Source organism: Sebastes umbrosus, chromosome 1 (assembly GCF_015220745.1).
Source record: "Sebastes umbrosus isolate fSebUmb1 chromosome 1, fSebUmb1.pri, whole genome shotgun sequence".
Lineage (NCBI taxonomy): Eukaryota > Metazoa > Chordata > Actinopteri > Perciformes > Sebastidae > Sebastes > Sebastes umbrosus.
In genome coordinates this window covers 17222090-17238918 of record NC_051269.1, presented here as the reverse complement: position 1 = coordinate 17238918, position 16829 = coordinate 17222090, and the positions used below count along the sequence as shown (strand labels likewise).

The 16829-nt window shown below is 39.5% G+C and overlaps 1 protein-coding gene and 1 long non-coding RNA gene across 2 annotated transcripts; one reads left to right on the top strand and one right to left on the bottom strand.

Moving 5' to 3' along the window:
• The first annotated feature begins 1305 nt into the window (after positions 1 to 1305).
• Positions 1306 to 5497, top strand: LOC119500176. The gene is made up of 4 exons (XR_005209576.1): positions 1306 to 1446; positions 1838 to 1980; positions 4430 to 4498; positions 5162 to 5497. It is a non-coding gene; the product is annotated as an uncharacterized LOC119500176 (long non-coding RNA).
• slc16a1a (solute carrier family 16 member 1a) lies at positions 4090 to 15259 on the bottom strand. Its single transcript, XM_037789674.1, has 6 exons — positions 14968 to 15259; positions 13203 to 13270; positions 8959 to 9228; positions 5610 to 5753; positions 4637 to 5410; positions 4090 to 4539 (listed from the first exon to the last, which is right to left on the bottom strand). Exons 3-6 carry the CDS (start codon positions 9173 to 9175, stop codon positions 4304 to 4306), a joined length of 1371 nt encoding a protein of 456 aa, XP_037645602.1. The 5' UTR covers positions 9176 to 9228; positions 13203 to 13270; positions 14968 to 15259; the 3' UTR covers positions 4090 to 4303.
• Between the last annotated feature and the right edge of the window lie 1570 nt (positions 15260 to 16829).

Here is a 16829-nt window from a genome sequence, read left to right as displayed (position 1 = left end):
CAAATTCAGTGTGACGTTAACGATTTATTTCAAATGTAGTGAGACGTTAACGGTTTATTTCAAATTCAGTGTGACGTTAACGGTTTATTTCAAATGTAGTGTGATGTTAACGATTTATTTCAAATGTAGTGTGACGTTAACGGTTTATTTCAAATGTAGTGAGACGTTAACGGTTTATTTCAAATGTAGTGAGACCTTAACGGTTTATTTCAAATGTAGTGAGACGTTAACGGTTTATTTCAAATTCAGTGTGACGTTAACGGTTTATTTCAAATTTAGTGTGACGTTAACGGTTTATTTCAAATGTAGTGAGACGTTAACGGTTTATTTCAAATGTAGTGAGACGTTAACGGTTTATTTCAAATTTAGTGTGACGTTAACGGTTTATTTCAAATTCAGTGTGACGTTAACGGTTTATTTCAAATGTAGTGTGACGTTAACGGTTTATGTGACGTTAACGGTTTATTTCAAATGTAGTGAGACGTTAACGGTTTATTTCAAATGTAGTGTGACGTTAACGGTTTATTTCAAATTCAGTGTGACGTTAACGGTTTATTTTAAATTCAGTGTGACGTTAACGGTTTATTTCAAATGTAGTGTGACGTTAACGGTTTATTTCAAATGTAGTGTGACGTTAACGGTTTATTTCAAATGTAGTGAGACGTTAACGGTTTATTTCAAATTTAGTGTGACGTTAACGGTTTATTTCAAATTCAGTGTGACGTTAACGGTTTATTTCAAATTTAGTGTGACGTTAACGGTTTATTTCAAATTCAGTGTGACGTTAACGGTTTATTTCAAATGTAGTGTGACGTTAACGGTTTATTTCAAATGTAGTGTGACGTTAACGGTTTATTTCAAATGTAGTGTGACGTTAACGGTTTATTTCAAATTTAGTGTGACGTTAACGGTTTATTTCAAATTCAGTGTGACGTTAACGGTTTATTTCAAATGTAGTGTGACGTTAACGGTTTATTTCAAATGTAGTGTGACGTTAACGGTTTATTTCAAATGTAGTGAGACGTTAACGGTTTATTTCAAATGTAGTGAGACGTTAACGATTTATTTCAAATGTAGTGAGACGTTAACGGTTTATTTCAAATTCAGTGTGACGTTAACGATTTATTTCAAATGTAGTGAGACGTTAACGGTTTATTTCAAATGTAGTGAGACGTTAACGGTTTATTTCAAATGTAGTGAGACGTTAACGGTTTATTTCAAATTCAGTGTGACGTTAACGGTTTATTTCAAATTCAGTGTGACGTTAACGATTTATTTCAAATGTAGTGAGACGTTAACGGTTTATTTCAAATGTAGTGAGACGTTAACGGTTTATTTCAAATGTAGTGAGACGTTAACGGTTTATTTCAAATTCAGTGTGACGTTAACGATTTATTTCAAATTCAGTGTGACATTAACGGCCAACTACCGGGAAGATTACATACAGTAAGTGTCATGTTATTAAAAAGAAGTGTCATATCAGTATAAGTCTAATGCAGTGCCAAAGTGAGCCAAAGTGAAAAATGTACAACGGAGTATTAGGGCCACATTGAGGGGAAAAAATCTGAGATTTATATAATAAAGTCGTAATATTACGAGAATAAAGTCATAACTTTACAAGAAAAAAAGAAAATAACATGTAAAATTATTATTTTATAATATTATGACTTTATTCCTGAAATCTCAAGATTATTTTTTTTCCCTCAATGTGGCCCAAATACTCCTACCGACGTATGGTACCGTCGTACCATAGACCCATAGACCTACAACAATGATAAATAAAAATGAAAATATAAACAAAGAACAGTTATACATTTCCATTTTTATAAATCCACAGGGAGCCACTGGAGAGGAGCTAAAGAGCCGCATGAGGCTCCGGAGCTGCAGGTTGCAGACCCTTGGGTTAGGGCATATGAGCAGGACATTATGCAAATTCAGCACAGAATGGGGAGCATCTGCACGAGCCGACGCATGGAACTGGTAAGGGGAGGGTGAAAACAAGTTTGCTGTAATAAGTTAGTTTAGTAAGTACGTTTTTTATTTGTCAACAAATATAATGACTGAATCATTATTTAAAGGTTTTCTGAATCTGCTCTTTCAGGGCAAACATTTCCAGAAGAATTAAATGTTCAGACGAAGGCTGTGATATGTGTTAATAATAAAACAATAATTTAACTAGTTATAATAATGGTTAAAAATTATGTAAAATTGCATAGTTTTAAGTCAAAAACCTTCACATTTCCTTGGGGGAGGACCCCCAACCCCAATATCTCCTAGTATCTTTTATTCACTGTAGAAACTCAGAATAATATCTCTTTATCCTGCTGCATAATATGTAGGAGCATCCTGACTGGGACACTGCTCCTAAAACCTGAATGATACCCTGCTATAGGCCACAAACAACACAGGAAAGCACTTTAACTATTAACACTAAACACACCACCTTAACCCTGTAATATTATTACAGACCTACTATGCATAGTATAACAATATAGCAATAAAAGCACAACTGATTATGATTGACACATTATAACATGCTTGAAGAAGTGATGAATAAATAGGAAAAAGTCGCAAAAGATTGCAGATAGTGGCCGATACACACGCCAACATGTGAATAAGGGGAGTAGGCCTACTGGCACTTATTACTGGTACTTTCCATTTCAAGCATGGTACAGATCTTTTTTTTTTTTTTTTTTATATATATATATATTTCTCAGATGGAAAAAGCGTGACTGAACTGCTTAGCACAGAACAATGCATCAGATCTGGTAGCATGGCCTGACTCTAATCCTTTCTGAATGTATGATGGTATGCAGGTGTAATATTTGTATGCAGAGGAACAATAATGAGGTCCTTCACAGCACTTCAGTCTCATCGAAAGCAAGATACAACTACTGCCCTTCTCTAAAAACATTACTCATTATAGTAACTATAGGAAGGTGTGTTTTCCTTTCTGTCTTTGTTATATAATTACTAGAAGTTAGTTCTTATTAGACACTCATAGGACTATTCTGTCATATCCTACATTTTCTTAAATTAAGTTATGCTGCAAGAGAAAGACTTGATTACTGCTGAAAAGTTGATTCCTTATTCATAAGTAGACCTTTGGCACCAAGTGACGTCTTAGTTCTGCTGGTTGAATGTCATTCTGTTTAATGAGAGGTGCAGTATTGTACTGATTTGTATCTTTGAAATGATCAACAATACATAATTAGCTTTGAACGTTAAGATTACAATGTTCAACCAGCGAAAAATTATGTCAGAGGTTATTATTGTCTAGCAAATGTTATATTAAGCCTACTTTATATATAGAGATTTTTTTTTTTTTTTTACTGTGGCTGTTATAAAACGGCAAGAGCATAATTTGATAAAATAACTTAATGCTGTGGAGGCATTTGTCTTATAAGACAACACAAATGACTATGCAGTAAATCTAATAATGCACTTCCTCCATCCAGTCTGTTTAATAAAGGTTAATGACATGATACTGGTATAGTTTAGTCAGTGCATCTCTAAAGAACAAACATTTTTCGGATCTCAGATTTATGAGAAACACAGAATACAGACAACTTTTGTGTTCTTGTCAAATGACAGTTTATTCCATTTTCTGACACGTGTTCAATATACAGTAACTTGCAGTCAGTGGCACATTTTCATATCGTGTGAATACACAAAGCTATGCGACAAGGTATAATGCCCTCAGAATTATAGATAATTCCCGTCATCCATCATCCAAAATGGACCAATAAGCAAAACACGTTTAAAAGAGAAATAGAGAATTAGTATGAATATATTTGTGGAATATATAAAGTGATAGTGGCACCAAGGATGTTTTTAAACCTTCCAAAACGGCACTGAGTCAGCAGGTCCTTGTAAACAGGAAAACTTCTTTATAAATGTGTTTTGCAAGTATAGTGAGGTGAATACTATAATTATGCACTTTCACAGAGAACGTTCGCAATCGTATTTAATTTTTTTTTAGCTCTGCACTTTGCATGTTCCCTATTGAAAAGTAACTATTTGACGGCACATTTTAGAAGGTTAAAATACCAGAAATTGTGTACTTCAGAAAGGTTATACTGATAACATTAAATTCCAGATGAGGCTTTTCTGTGGTGGTCTTCAAAAACAACTAATCATGAAACAGAAGAAGAACGATGTCCTGTTTCACTCAACCATCGGTTCTTCACACCCACACACACACACACACACACACGCACACACACACACACACACTTGTGTATATATGCCTCACAGACAAGATTAAATTGAACAAACATGTAACCTAACCTAGTACAGAATATTAGACAGTGTCTTCTGTGTTCCTAGCTTCTGCCATCTCCTTGGAAGCAATGTCCCTGTTGGACTTTTGTTCTCTACCTCCCACCCTTGCCTTCCTCTCCTCCTCTTTCTTCTCTTTGGCCAACAGGTGATAGTTGAGTCCCATCCCTGCAAACAAGATGAAACTGGAAACGATGAGGAGGATCCCGCAGCCCTGGTACGTGTATTTGTAATCATGATAGACGTCTTTGAACTTCCCTGTGAAGAGAAAGAGAGTTGCATCATTTTTAGACACGACACGGAAATAAATTTAAATGGGTGACCGTGAACTTCATATAGAAGGTGATGTACTCACCAAGCAAAGGGGGTCCTAACAAGACAGGACCACACTCCACAATAGTGACCAGCCCGACAGCACTGGAGAAGCGCTGGGCTCCCACCAGGTCCATCAAGGTCTCAAACAGCACCGAGCTCAGCCAGCCAAAGGCGAACCCAAAGAAGATGGCATAAATCACAAAGCCCTTGTAGTCTGTGGATATCGGTGCTAGAACGTGGCAAACGCCGTTGTACAGCACGGAGGCAGCGAAGAAGTACTGTATTCTGGGCCGGACCCACTTGGTGTTTGCCACAATGCCCATTGAGGGGCGGGCGATCATGTCCACAATAGCCAGCACAGACAGTAAGAAAGCAGCCTTGTCTTTGGGGATGTCTTTACTCTTCGCATAATTACTGAGGAACACCAGCGGCGCAAAGAGGCCGAAAAACATAATAATGTTGCCAATGATGTAAAGCAAAAAGCCTCGGTGCTTGAACAAAGAGAGGTCGATGAAGCTGTTGATGGTAGACGATACAGTCCTCCTCTCCGTGCTCTTCTCTGCAGGTTTGGGTTTTGGTCCTATGGGCCGCATGAGGGAGCCGGCAACACAGCAATTGAAGAGCAGGCCGCCCAAGATCAAGAAACTTCCTCTCCAGCCAAACTTGTCAAAAAGCCAGGTGTTGATAGGAGCCATGGTGGAGAGAACGACGGGGCTGCCGGCCATGGCGATCCCATTAGCAATGGGCCGCTTATGGAAGAAGTACTTTCCAATCATAGTGAGGGCAGGGTTGAGGTTGAAAGCCAATCCCAAACCTAAAAGAATAAATAAAAAAAAATGTGTGAGTGTACTTGACATCTATAATTAGTAAAAAGGGAAGATTAAATTGGAGATTCAAAGCATTTCTTGGTGTTTTTATTTTTGAAGAACACTAGATGGCAACAGTGCGCAGTAAAAAAAGAAATAGGTGACTCATGACCAGACTCAAAAATATAGAAAGTTAAATTTAGGTACCTCCCACCACACCAATACAAAAATACAGTTGTTGGACAGTATTGCAGAAAGAGGCAGCAATGAGGCCCAATCCAGACAGGCACCCTCCCGCCATCATGACAGGACGACTCCCATATTTATTAACCAGGATGCTACTGATGGGACCTGAAGAGCAAGAAAAAACAATGCACAAACACAGATATTAGACAATGGTGATTTCTATCCAATCATCAATGCACAGGTCACTATATTTAACCACCAGAGGGCTCTAGTGCCACAGCTGTGGCTCGACAAATTCAAACAACTTCTGCAATCATTTTTGTCAGTGCTGCACTGCAGTAGATGTGTTCTCATGCCATTAATAATGCGATGTGTCAGGAAAAACCACCAAAGCTGGAATGAAATGAGCATTTATTTGGTTCAGAGATTCATAAAAATTGACAGAGGAATAATTTGTTGGTGGATTCTTCTTAAATGGGCTTTAAATGCATTTGAAATCATTATTGGTCAGTTCAGATAAGTGGGTGGGTGTATAAGTGTGTGTTTCGAAGGGACTGGTGTGTGTATGGGGTTAAAATAACAACTGGTATCTTCTTAAGTGCAGTTTTTGGCACCTGGTGCATTACTTTCACAGACAGAGTGACAGAATGAGGTAACAGTAAATCAACTTATTAATATGCATGCGGCTTGGATTCAACATCAATTCATGAAAATCGGTATGACTTGTAAATAAATGACTAAAAATGTTCAGGTCCCCGAAACACCATCTCCATCTACGGCTTATAACAACCGGCCTAAATGAGTATGAGGACCCACATGGAAGACACTTCTGCCTTCCTGCCAAATCCCGGCACCGCCCGATGAACCCAAATAGAAACTGACAGTTTTTGTTTAGAGGTTGTCCAGACTCATTTGCCAGCACGGTGCAAGACAAAGGGTTTTTTAAATTGTAATGCAGGCAGTCTCCGCACCAACAATGAGTTCTTTCCTTCCACCTCGCAGGGAGAGTTGCTCGGGATGAAAAAGGTTTGAGACAAACCAATGTAGAATATTATGAATGTAATGAATCAAAAATTGAAGGAGTACAGAGGTACGCAACAGTAGCTTGTTAATGAACTTCTCCTGCCGATGTGCTCAGAATGTTTAACGCAGACTCGGCTGTCATCTACTCACAGCGCTGACAAACATTTCCACGCTTTAACTTTCAATTACCATGCGTAGCTTGCTTTCAATTGTGTATATTTACATCTAAACATTAGCATTAATTAACAGTGTTACACCTGAATATGCATGTTGAGTACACTGTGACTCATAACTTGTTAGGACAGGTGCGTATCTCATTTTCTACAGCCATGAAAAACCCACACAAGCTGATAAATACTGCTATTAAATAAAGACAAATGAATAATAATCAGATGTTCCCTCAGTGCAACTCGGTGACCTTTAACCACTGCAGGGAATGTGTTGCTGAACAATAAGCAGCATTGATTCCTTTAGCATACTTCTTGTACAGTAAGGACGGCTTAGTTTTGCTCGCCTTTGACATGTAATACTGTTAATGTTAAAGAGGACCTATTATGCTTCTGTGCTCTTTCCTTTAGTGTATTATAGTTTTTTGTGCATTTAAATGGTCTGCAAAGTTACAAACCCCAAAGTCCACGCCAAAGGGAGTGAAGCTTGGTTTATGGTCGCCGTAGTGAAGCCGGCGCGAGGTGCGTGCGCCAGAAAATTACGTCATCACGGCTTTCGCGTAGTGGGCGAAGGCTCCGCAAGTTGTCACAGCACTTGGTCGTGCACCTCTGAATTTCTGTAACTACGCGCCCACTGCCCCAACATGGATTCCTTCGAGGTTTGCCTGTACAGACAGCTGTTCATTGAGAGACCACAGGGACAGTCACATGACATTAAATTCTTGGAAAGAAATAGGCAACACACTGGGGAAAGAAGTTTTTTTTTTGCCGCGGGCTGTGAAAGAATATGAGATTGTTTTGTAAAAGCTAAAAAAAAAGGTCAAATGGAAAGAGTGGTGACCCGAGGGGAAGCACCGAGACAAGGAAAGTAATTTTGACTTGGAGATAAGCGACAGTAATAATTAGAGTACACAAATGCAATGTTCATGTTCATGTTCATGTACGTCCACGTTATCCACCGAATATTTTGCTTGTACGCCCCCTGGCATTTTGGAGCATATTGCAACGAACAATGCGTTGAGCATAAACGCCTCTGTGCATGCTTGTAGAGCGCGCGTGCGGCAGCTACGGAGGCCTGCTCCGCGGTGTCGCGCCTTTTTTTCCGTAACGTGGTGATGTCACCAAGTAACACATTTCTATAGTAGCTGTCTTATGGCTAGTTTGGCACGCCCTCAAACAAGCATTTCAGAGAGCTGCAGAAAAGTAAAGTGTCTTTTGAACAATAAAGCATGTAAACATGTTCTAGTAGAAACCCAAAATACAAGTATGCACCTGAAAATGAGCATGATAGGTCCTCTTTAATAGCAGACATTTGGCAAATTACTTTTATAGAGGTCATGTAGCAAAAAAAGATAGTTTAGATGTAATATGTTCAACATTATGCACAGTTGCAACACTAGCAATAAAATACCATATCCACTTGTATTTTATTGCTTGCAGATCTTGTAAATATATTTCACGCTCAGGCCAGAGTAGAACATTTGATATAAAGTAGTTTTATATTGTGTAATAGTTTAGTTTGGCACACTGAAGCAACTTTCCTAAAACTTCCCTGAGATTAGACAAAGATGCCTAAGTCATCATTTTTCCAGTTTATCACACGTTAGAGTAAAGAGAACTGCAGCGTTTTGATTTCAGAGCAGACGGTCTGGAGGGACGAGGACAGCTCCTTTGAACTCTGTTCTCATCGTGTTGAATATCACGTACATGAATAGCGCCTTATCATCACCTGACCGGCCAGACCTGTGTGACATCACACAGCGCCATCTCATCAGTGCTGGGACACAACCAAACCCCTGGTGGTCTCCCATTCTCTCCAAGCACAATGAGAAAACAATAAGCGGGTATTCATGTGTTCCAGAGACAGATAATGCTGCACTTTCATAAACAACACTTCAATAGAGGAGTTAGAGTATTGATTTATCTCAAATGTTTGATTGAAACCGCGCTATAATTCAGAGAATGTGTGGCCTCAGTCTTTGTGGACAGACTGAGGCTGAAAGGCTACAATACAACTCTGTACTTGAGCAATAGATTGACTTTTAACACTCCGGGAATAAATCTTTTACAGTTGTGCTAAGAGCCAGAAATGGATAACATCTATAAATCGTCTTGATGTCCTAAATGTCAAGTGTTAACAAACCCGTGTTTGGCAGGTTGAATTTTGGGTCGTAGCTCACCTCCGCCGTACATCACCGCTAACATGATGGAAGAGATCCAGGACACCTGGCTGCTGGTCACATCGAAGATCGCCTCAATCTCTTTGAAGAAGACAGTGATGGACTTGGGGAATGCATAGGAGAAGCCGATAGAGATGAAGGCTCCGGCTACCACCATCCATCCCCAACCACCCTCGGGAGGTGTGTAGCCTACAGGACCACCGACGGCGGGCGCCATTTTCACTCACAAAACTCCTCTTCAGTTTCAACACGTAATACAGATACGAGGACCTGTTCAGGAGAGAACAAAACAGTAAAGAACATAACTTTAGTTACTTAGACTTGGTGTTTTGTCCTCAGCTTTGAAACATTTGACATCAACAGTTCTGAACATTTTTGTATCAACTCTGTGAATTGAAAACATCAGCAACAAATTAAAGGGGCTCTATACGATATTCAGAGCATTAATATAGCTGCGAACAACTATTTGCTATGTAAGGGATAATGTGCAGCAAGCCGGTCATTGTTGTGAAATAAACCCCGACAGAGCGATGCGTCGGACCTCCACATGAAGCGGAGGGGTCTTGCATCGCCCTGTGAGGCTTTATTTCACAACAATGACCCATTAACTGCATTTATTACACGGCTCTTTACTTAAAAAAATTATAATTTGACACAAAAATGATCTCCCAGAGTCCGAGATCAGAATTGCATCCATAGCAACGATCTGTTATACATAGCAGCGCTCTGCTATAAAGAAATAACAGACCGTAGAACGCTGTGATTGACCAATCAGAATCAAGTATTCAACAAAGCCGTATAATAAGTAAAAATATAGAGGGCCGTGCGTGCATTTTAGTGCATCTGAGTCTCTCTGTTTTGCCCCACTGGCGAGCTAACAGTTTTGATTACCAGCACTGTTGCCATTGTTTGCACTGTTCGTGCTGTTAGCACCGTTAGCTGCTAGCTGCCGGTTCAGCTGTCTCCATGTTGAGAGCCGTGTGGAGGCAATAGAAATGCTCTAAATTCTGTATTGAGCACCTTTAACCTGGTAGTTAAGATGATCTTGTCACACAAAACGAGCCTTGCAAATGGTTATATAGCCTTTCATCAACTGATATCTAATTGGACAATAAAAAGAGGAATTAAAGAAACTAAATACATAATAAATCAATTTTATGACAATTTTAACATGCAATGAATGTTATAGCTGAATTCAAGACAATTTATACAGGTTTAAAAAAAAAAAAAAAGATTTATTTTAACCAGTGGGTTTTCCATTTATCTTGTCTCATTAACAGTGCACTTTGGGTGTTTTCTAGCAAAGGTGTGTTAATATTGATGCTACAGTCTGATTGGTGGTATACAAACAGGAGCTCTTATTGGCTATCACCTAAATGCCTACAGACTCAACCTTGAACTTTCCATGATGGTAGAAAATGTATCACAGCTGTGATCTGTGGCTCAGATGTTTTTAATTTTTTCTATTTTCAAGGTTCATTGAATCCTAACTTTAGCTTCCCATTTGAAACCTCAAGGTGAATGACTCAATGTATTTATTTAGGTTCTAGATAATTTTCTACAAATTGTGGAACCTTTTTCCAGTGAGTTGCCTTACAGCTCCTAGGTTCCTCCTAAAAGGGTATACATGTCGTGTTTCAATGAGCATGAATATGGGCAGATGACGCACACCAGTTAAACTGTGGCTGAAGGTTTTCATTTGCAAATTTGATACAAAGCTGTTCAGAGCTGCTGAATGTTTCAAAGCCGAGGAGAAAAGACTGTCAAACAGACAATGAAAGAGAAGCAGTACAAAGAATAACAAAATTGCTTCCGTATAAGTAACTATGTTCACCATTTATTATCTTTTTAACCCCCGGTGAGTGCTTGTCACATCGTTTAAACTCTTTCAAAAATGTTTTACCTACTATGTTGAAGATATCTATGCTGATTGTTGTCAGTATTAATCTTTGTCTTTTTCCATCTGTCTCATGCCGTCTGACCTGTGTGTCTCATCTTCAGTACTAACTGACCAAACTTTTGCTATATAAATTCACTCTCAACATGTGCAAACTGCAGTACATGCTCTGTATACTGACCTATAAGTACCTCTGAGTACTTCTGCTTTGCAGATACTGCATTTGGAAAGAGATCAGATTTGTCTAAAAATATTTCCCCAACTCGATAAAAGAGTTTAAGATTAAGGAATGCCGTTTTTGGCCTTGTTCTCTGCGTGTATCCACTGAGCTCCCACTCGCTGAGCTCCCACAGTCTCACTTTAGAGGTGATGAATAAGAGTCCATCTGCAGAGTCAAACAACTTACTGTATTGTTTGCACAGGGGAGACTATCCAGAGAAAGCATCGATCACAGCACGAACACTGGTTGAATAGCTCAGGGCTATGTTCAGTAGTGGGGGATGATATAGTGTTTTTCAGCCGAGGAGGACTTGATTTGGTTGATGAATTGGTTTAGTGCTCTGAAAACTTATTGGCTAAGCCAGTTGTGTGCAGTGAGTAGTGAATATTTAATGTGCTAAAGAACTTTTTTTATTGAGCTGGGATTTTAGCTGCTGCTATGCAGCTGTAAATGTGCCTCCTGCATTATTCTACAGATGCAATAGGTAATGGAGGTGAAATAAGAACGTATGTCTTTTATTTATTCATACAGACAATAAGGGTCACTCACAGTAATTAGATAGTAACCACTGGGATGTAACAAATTACATTTGCATATAGATAACATATAAAGAATATTTGAATACAAAGTACTGTGTGTTTATACAAGATTACGTAACGGAGGCATATTTGCTGTTTCAGGCTTTTACTTTTACACCATCATCAATACGAGGTGGTTGTTAGGAACAACAGCTGACACATGCTCTTTGTTCAATAACGTAATAGTGTCACAGCCTGGTGATTTGTAAGATAGAGCAACATAAACAATTAACAACTGTAGACGCTTTCAGACCAGTGTTCAGGAAAGGTTTGTACCTACCAATGACAAAGACTACTAAGAAATAGTCAATTACCCTTCAAATCAATGTAGCAGGATGGTCAAAGTGGCGGCCATTTTTATGCGTACCGTTGCCATCATCGCAACCGTTGCAGCGGGCTAACCTAACTTCCGTATAAACCGACTTTAGGCAAGTCACGGACTCACTCATGCCGGCGTGACGTTTAAAACAACAGCGTCTGCTGCCCACTTAGCGGCGAAGCAACACACTTTTACCATAACAAAAATTGTTTCAAAAATGTCTTTTGTACTAGTCAAATTACCACAGCAAACAGTTCAATGTCCGTTCTACTCCTTTTCCATTTCTATGGTTGACATCAATCTGTGTGTTGAGTTCTGACCTGGTGTAGCTAATTTAGCTTAGCATAAAGACTTAAGCTGGGGGAAAACAACTAGCATGTCTCCGTCCTAAGATAACAGTAGGAAATACAACAATATGTAATCTACATGTATTTTATTTGTTTAATCTGTACAAATCTGTAACATCCAACTTCCATGGTGTTAAATGGTTTCATTTCAAATGATTAGATTATTTAGAAATTACCACTCTCTATCAGTCTATTAACTGATGTTATTTAGCAATCAGCTGATACACCTTGGAGCTGCCGTTCCTGTACCTCCTTCCTGGTTTTAACCAAGCCCCCAGGAAGAGCTCCAGACTTTGAAGTACATTTTTGTAGTGGCCAAACTGCGGTACTACAACTTCCGTGTCCATCACGTGATGCCATTGGGCCCAAAAAGACTTTTTCACATAGACTTACATTGGGAAAGAGACGTCTGTAAAACAGCGGGTAATTTTTTTTTGTTGCGGTAAATCAACTTTCCAGTACGAACACTTAAATAGCCCTTATTTAAATCATTAAGTCCTAAAAGTTGTTAAATGCACTAATAGCCAAATCCAGAGTTATTTCCCTTCCTCTGTTCATGTGAATGAGACCCAGACCGAGACCAGCTCTATGGGCCCAATGGATGAAGATCTGGGTAGTTTTATACTTGGTAGTCAAACGTTTTTTGCTTCATGCACCACTGAGCAATTTAAATGAACGGGGCCTCGCCGCCGATGCTGTATCTAGTTCTCTTAATACATTCATAGTTTTAAAGTTAAGCCAAAATATTCCTCTGTCACTGTTTATACTTCTTGAATATCAGTGGAACTTTGTATCTTTGTTGGTTAACATAGGCTGCATTAATGTATGACCGTGATTTTTGTCTTGTGGTGGTTTATTGTAACAGTTATGAAATTGTTATCACCTTTGATAAATAGAAGAGCAGGATGTTCCTTCACACCTGACACGTTTCCCACTCTGGAAATGGAGGTTCTGCACAATCACAAGAAAGGTCAGTTTAAAGATTTTCACTGTCTAAGAATATAGTGACCACACATCCAGCAGGTGGCCTCTCAAACAGGACAATATGCTGGGGAAATGTTCTTAACTGGCAGCAGAGACAGCGCTGTGTTTTTAAAAGAATGAAAAATTCAGGGGGTTGACTTTAGATGATGAATGGAGGAATGAGTTAAGACAGACAGGACTCCAGATAACACGGCAAAACCTCAGAAATAATGAATAAACCGGATAATTTCATACTAAGGATTGATCGCTTGGCTCTGAAATGGAGAGAAAAGCATCAAACCAACTGTGTGAAAACTGCAGAGTCGATTGAATTAAGCCAGGTATTGGAGAAGGAAATAAGTAGACGAAATGGGCAGAGGCACCAATGCTAACCCCCCGTCACATTGTAAAGGTCTAAATAAAGCATTCAAGTGCCACTTCACGACACAGACATACCAGCACAAAGTATTGTGGGCTCAGCAGAGGAGATTACATACAAGAAGATTTTGTGTATCACCTGCATTAAAGAAACATCTTCTTTGGGATAGATTTGACTAACATGGGTCACTTAGTCACAGCACTGTCGAGACCCTGAGCTTTGTATGTGAAGCGATGAAACCCTGTTGTTGGACCCTCCATATAGAAAGATCATCCATGTGCATTCAAGAGCCCCACTTCTACAGATCATCTCTAAGAAGTCTTAAACATTTCTTCTCCTTAGTATGTTGAATTCAATTTTGTTTGAATTAAAGTGGCAGTAAGTAGAATGTTCTTGGCATCATGGCTCTGTTTTCAGGCTTTACTAAATCTAGCCCGTGATGGGAGACTTTGGCCAATCACAGGTCATTTCAGAGAATGAGAGCGTTCCTATTGGCTGTTCATTCAACGGAGGCAGCTGTCAATCACTCACAAACTCCGATCAAACGGTCAAACTAGGCAGCACTGATCAAATATTTAGCAATATTCTGTTACTGTAATGTTTATTTATCACCTCAAATGTTTTCAGAAACATCTTGTAGTGTACTGTTTAGATGTAAATGAGAAAGTTTGCTCCGGCTGGTGGGCAGTGCTTGGTATTTCCTCAACTTATCTCAACATGGTGGACGGGTATGCTGGGTATCAATGAAATCTTGAGATGCCATTAGGAGCAACAGAGGACACCAGAGAACATGTTTTTTTTTTTCCAGATTACCTGTCTCATGCACTGCTGTCAGGATATAGTGACCATTTTATAAAAACAACTTTTTTTTAAATCATATTTGCTCCATTTCTACCCACTGCAGCTTTAATCATGAACTACACTGAATTGGATAGTCAAATAAAATTGTGTTGGAAAGAATCACAACAAAAGTAGCTGTTGAATGAACATGAAAATGTACGTCTTTGTGCTTCTAGCAAAAGAGTTTTCATTCATTCTCCCTGCAGCCACGCTGTGGGCCTTTTACGACCCCAGGTTTTTCTTATACCACTTATTAGATCTGGTAAATTTGTCAGATTAATTATAGATGCGAGTAGCTTGTTAAATATTTGCTCAGGGAAATCACACTCTCACATAATAAGTATTGTTAGAACAACTGACAAAGCAATGCATCTTTCATGAGTATCCAACTGAAAATAGCCTACTAATGTGAGTAATTACTTATAGGGTGATAAATGTTAAATGTGCACAGTGTCAAATGTCTTACCTTGACAGGAGCTCTTGAACAGGGCCAGATGAGCTCTGCAGATAAACAGCAGTCTCGGAGGCACGTTAAGTTGCTGCAGACATCATTGAAGGGGACTGAGCGTCTCTGAATATGTATGAAATATTTAAAAAAAATCGCTGCATATGTTCCACAGATACTCCAGGTGTTATCTGTTGGTCTATATCCGCTGTGACAGTCCAAAAGTTGCCAGTGGCACCTCGGCCTCTGACTTAATCTAAAGTGACTTCAGTGAAAAGTTGAGTTCATTCTGTGCCCACATCAAACAGCTGGACGATCTGGACACTATGGTGCTAAACGCTGAGGTCAGTCAAGCTCTTATTGGCTGTGGGAGGCTTAGTGACATGCCCCTACAATACTTTCTCCACCCCTCTGTCATGTGCTGAGCTCACACTCAAAAAGGTTAGAGTAATTCACTGCACGGCCCCTATAATATGTGTGAGCCGAGAGGATATCGAATAATGTCTGCACTCTAAGAGATAAGATGCTTTCTGAGACGCGGATTTCCTGCATTGGCTGATTTATCAGTGCTATTCAATTGAATATTGCGCCTATAAGAAATCCGGACATTGTTAACCTCATCCACCTGAAAGAAAGATTTCTGAACACTTCAGGGGTCAGGTCTGGTTGAGCCTTTCTCCTAAAACTCCCCGAGGTGCCATCAATGCGTCTGTATCAGGGCTTGGGAAAGGAAAGGAGTACAGCGTGTACTTGCAAAGTGACGTCAAATTCTTGACACCCTTGAAACATTATTTCTCTTTGTTGCGTTGTTCTACGTTGTTCCCCTCATTTTTTTTCCCACTCCAATAAGGACTTTTATTGCTTTTCAAACAGAGGATGCAGTCGAGCACCACCTACAATTCAGTGTTTTCTCCTGGGCCAGCATTTATTCACAAGTGCAAGAGTGTGAAGAATGGAAAGGCATTTGGGACACACTCACTCAAAAACACACACACACACACACACACACACACTTACACACAGGCATGTATTCATGCTATCTGCAATTTCCAAGAAACTTTTATTACATGCTTAAAAATGCAGGCACCTTTTCTTAAATCTCTAACTTCTAATTTTTAAGCCATGCTAGCGACAATGCTCTACAGATGCCAATGTTGCTCTGTTGGTTGGCTGGTCAGTTGGTCCAAAGTGAAATATTTCAACAACTATTAGGTAGATTGTCCTGAAACTTTGTACCATAGACTGTATATAAGAAGTGGACGTCGTCACCGTGACGTCACCCATTGGTTTGTGGACTGTGGTTTTGAAGCCTCAATTTGGCATTCTGGCCGTCGCCATCTTGTTTTTTTGGAACCAGAAGTGACACGAGAGGGTGGAGCTAAGTACAACCGAACACTGTGTTACAATTAACTTTCATGAACTGAAAATATACTGTGAAAGAGTTAAAGTTGTAAGACGAAAGCACGGGCAACTCCCAGACCGGACAACGGCGTGGTAGCGACCTGTCAATCACAAGGTAGCCACGCCCAAAAGCATACTTGGCTTTATGTTCTATTTGACTCTAAATGGGATCATAAGTTACTAAATGAACATCATGCTGTATTGAAGAAGACTTGAAACTAGTGATTGAGACCATACACTCATGTTTACAATGTTTACCGAGGTAATAAATCAAGTGAGAAGTAGGCTCATTTTCTCATAGACTTCAATACAAACAGACTTCTTTTTTGCAACCAGAGGAGTCGCCCCCTGCTGGCTATTAGAGAGAATGCAAGTTTAAGGCACTTCCGCATTGGCTTCACTTTTCAGACCCGCCGTCTGCTTTGTACAGACATGCATGGTCCCCAGAGGATGAAGACCTCGGTGATCCCCTGACTTTTCCT

Excerpts from the sequence above, each read along its gene's own strand:
- slc16a1a (XM_037789674.1), bottom strand. The coding sequence starts at position 9,175 with ATGGCGCCCGCCGTCGGTGGTCCTGTAGGCTACACACCTCCCGAGGGT. Across the intron at positions 5,411-5,609 it reads TTGTATTGGTGTGGTGGGAG|GTTTGGGATTGGCTTTCAAC; the intron begins GTACCTAAATTT and ends TTATTCTTTTAG. Across the intron at positions 4,540-4,636 it reads GTTAGGACCCCCTTTGCTTG|GGAAGTTCAAAGACGTCTAT; the intron begins GTGAGTACATCA and ends TTCTCTTCACAG.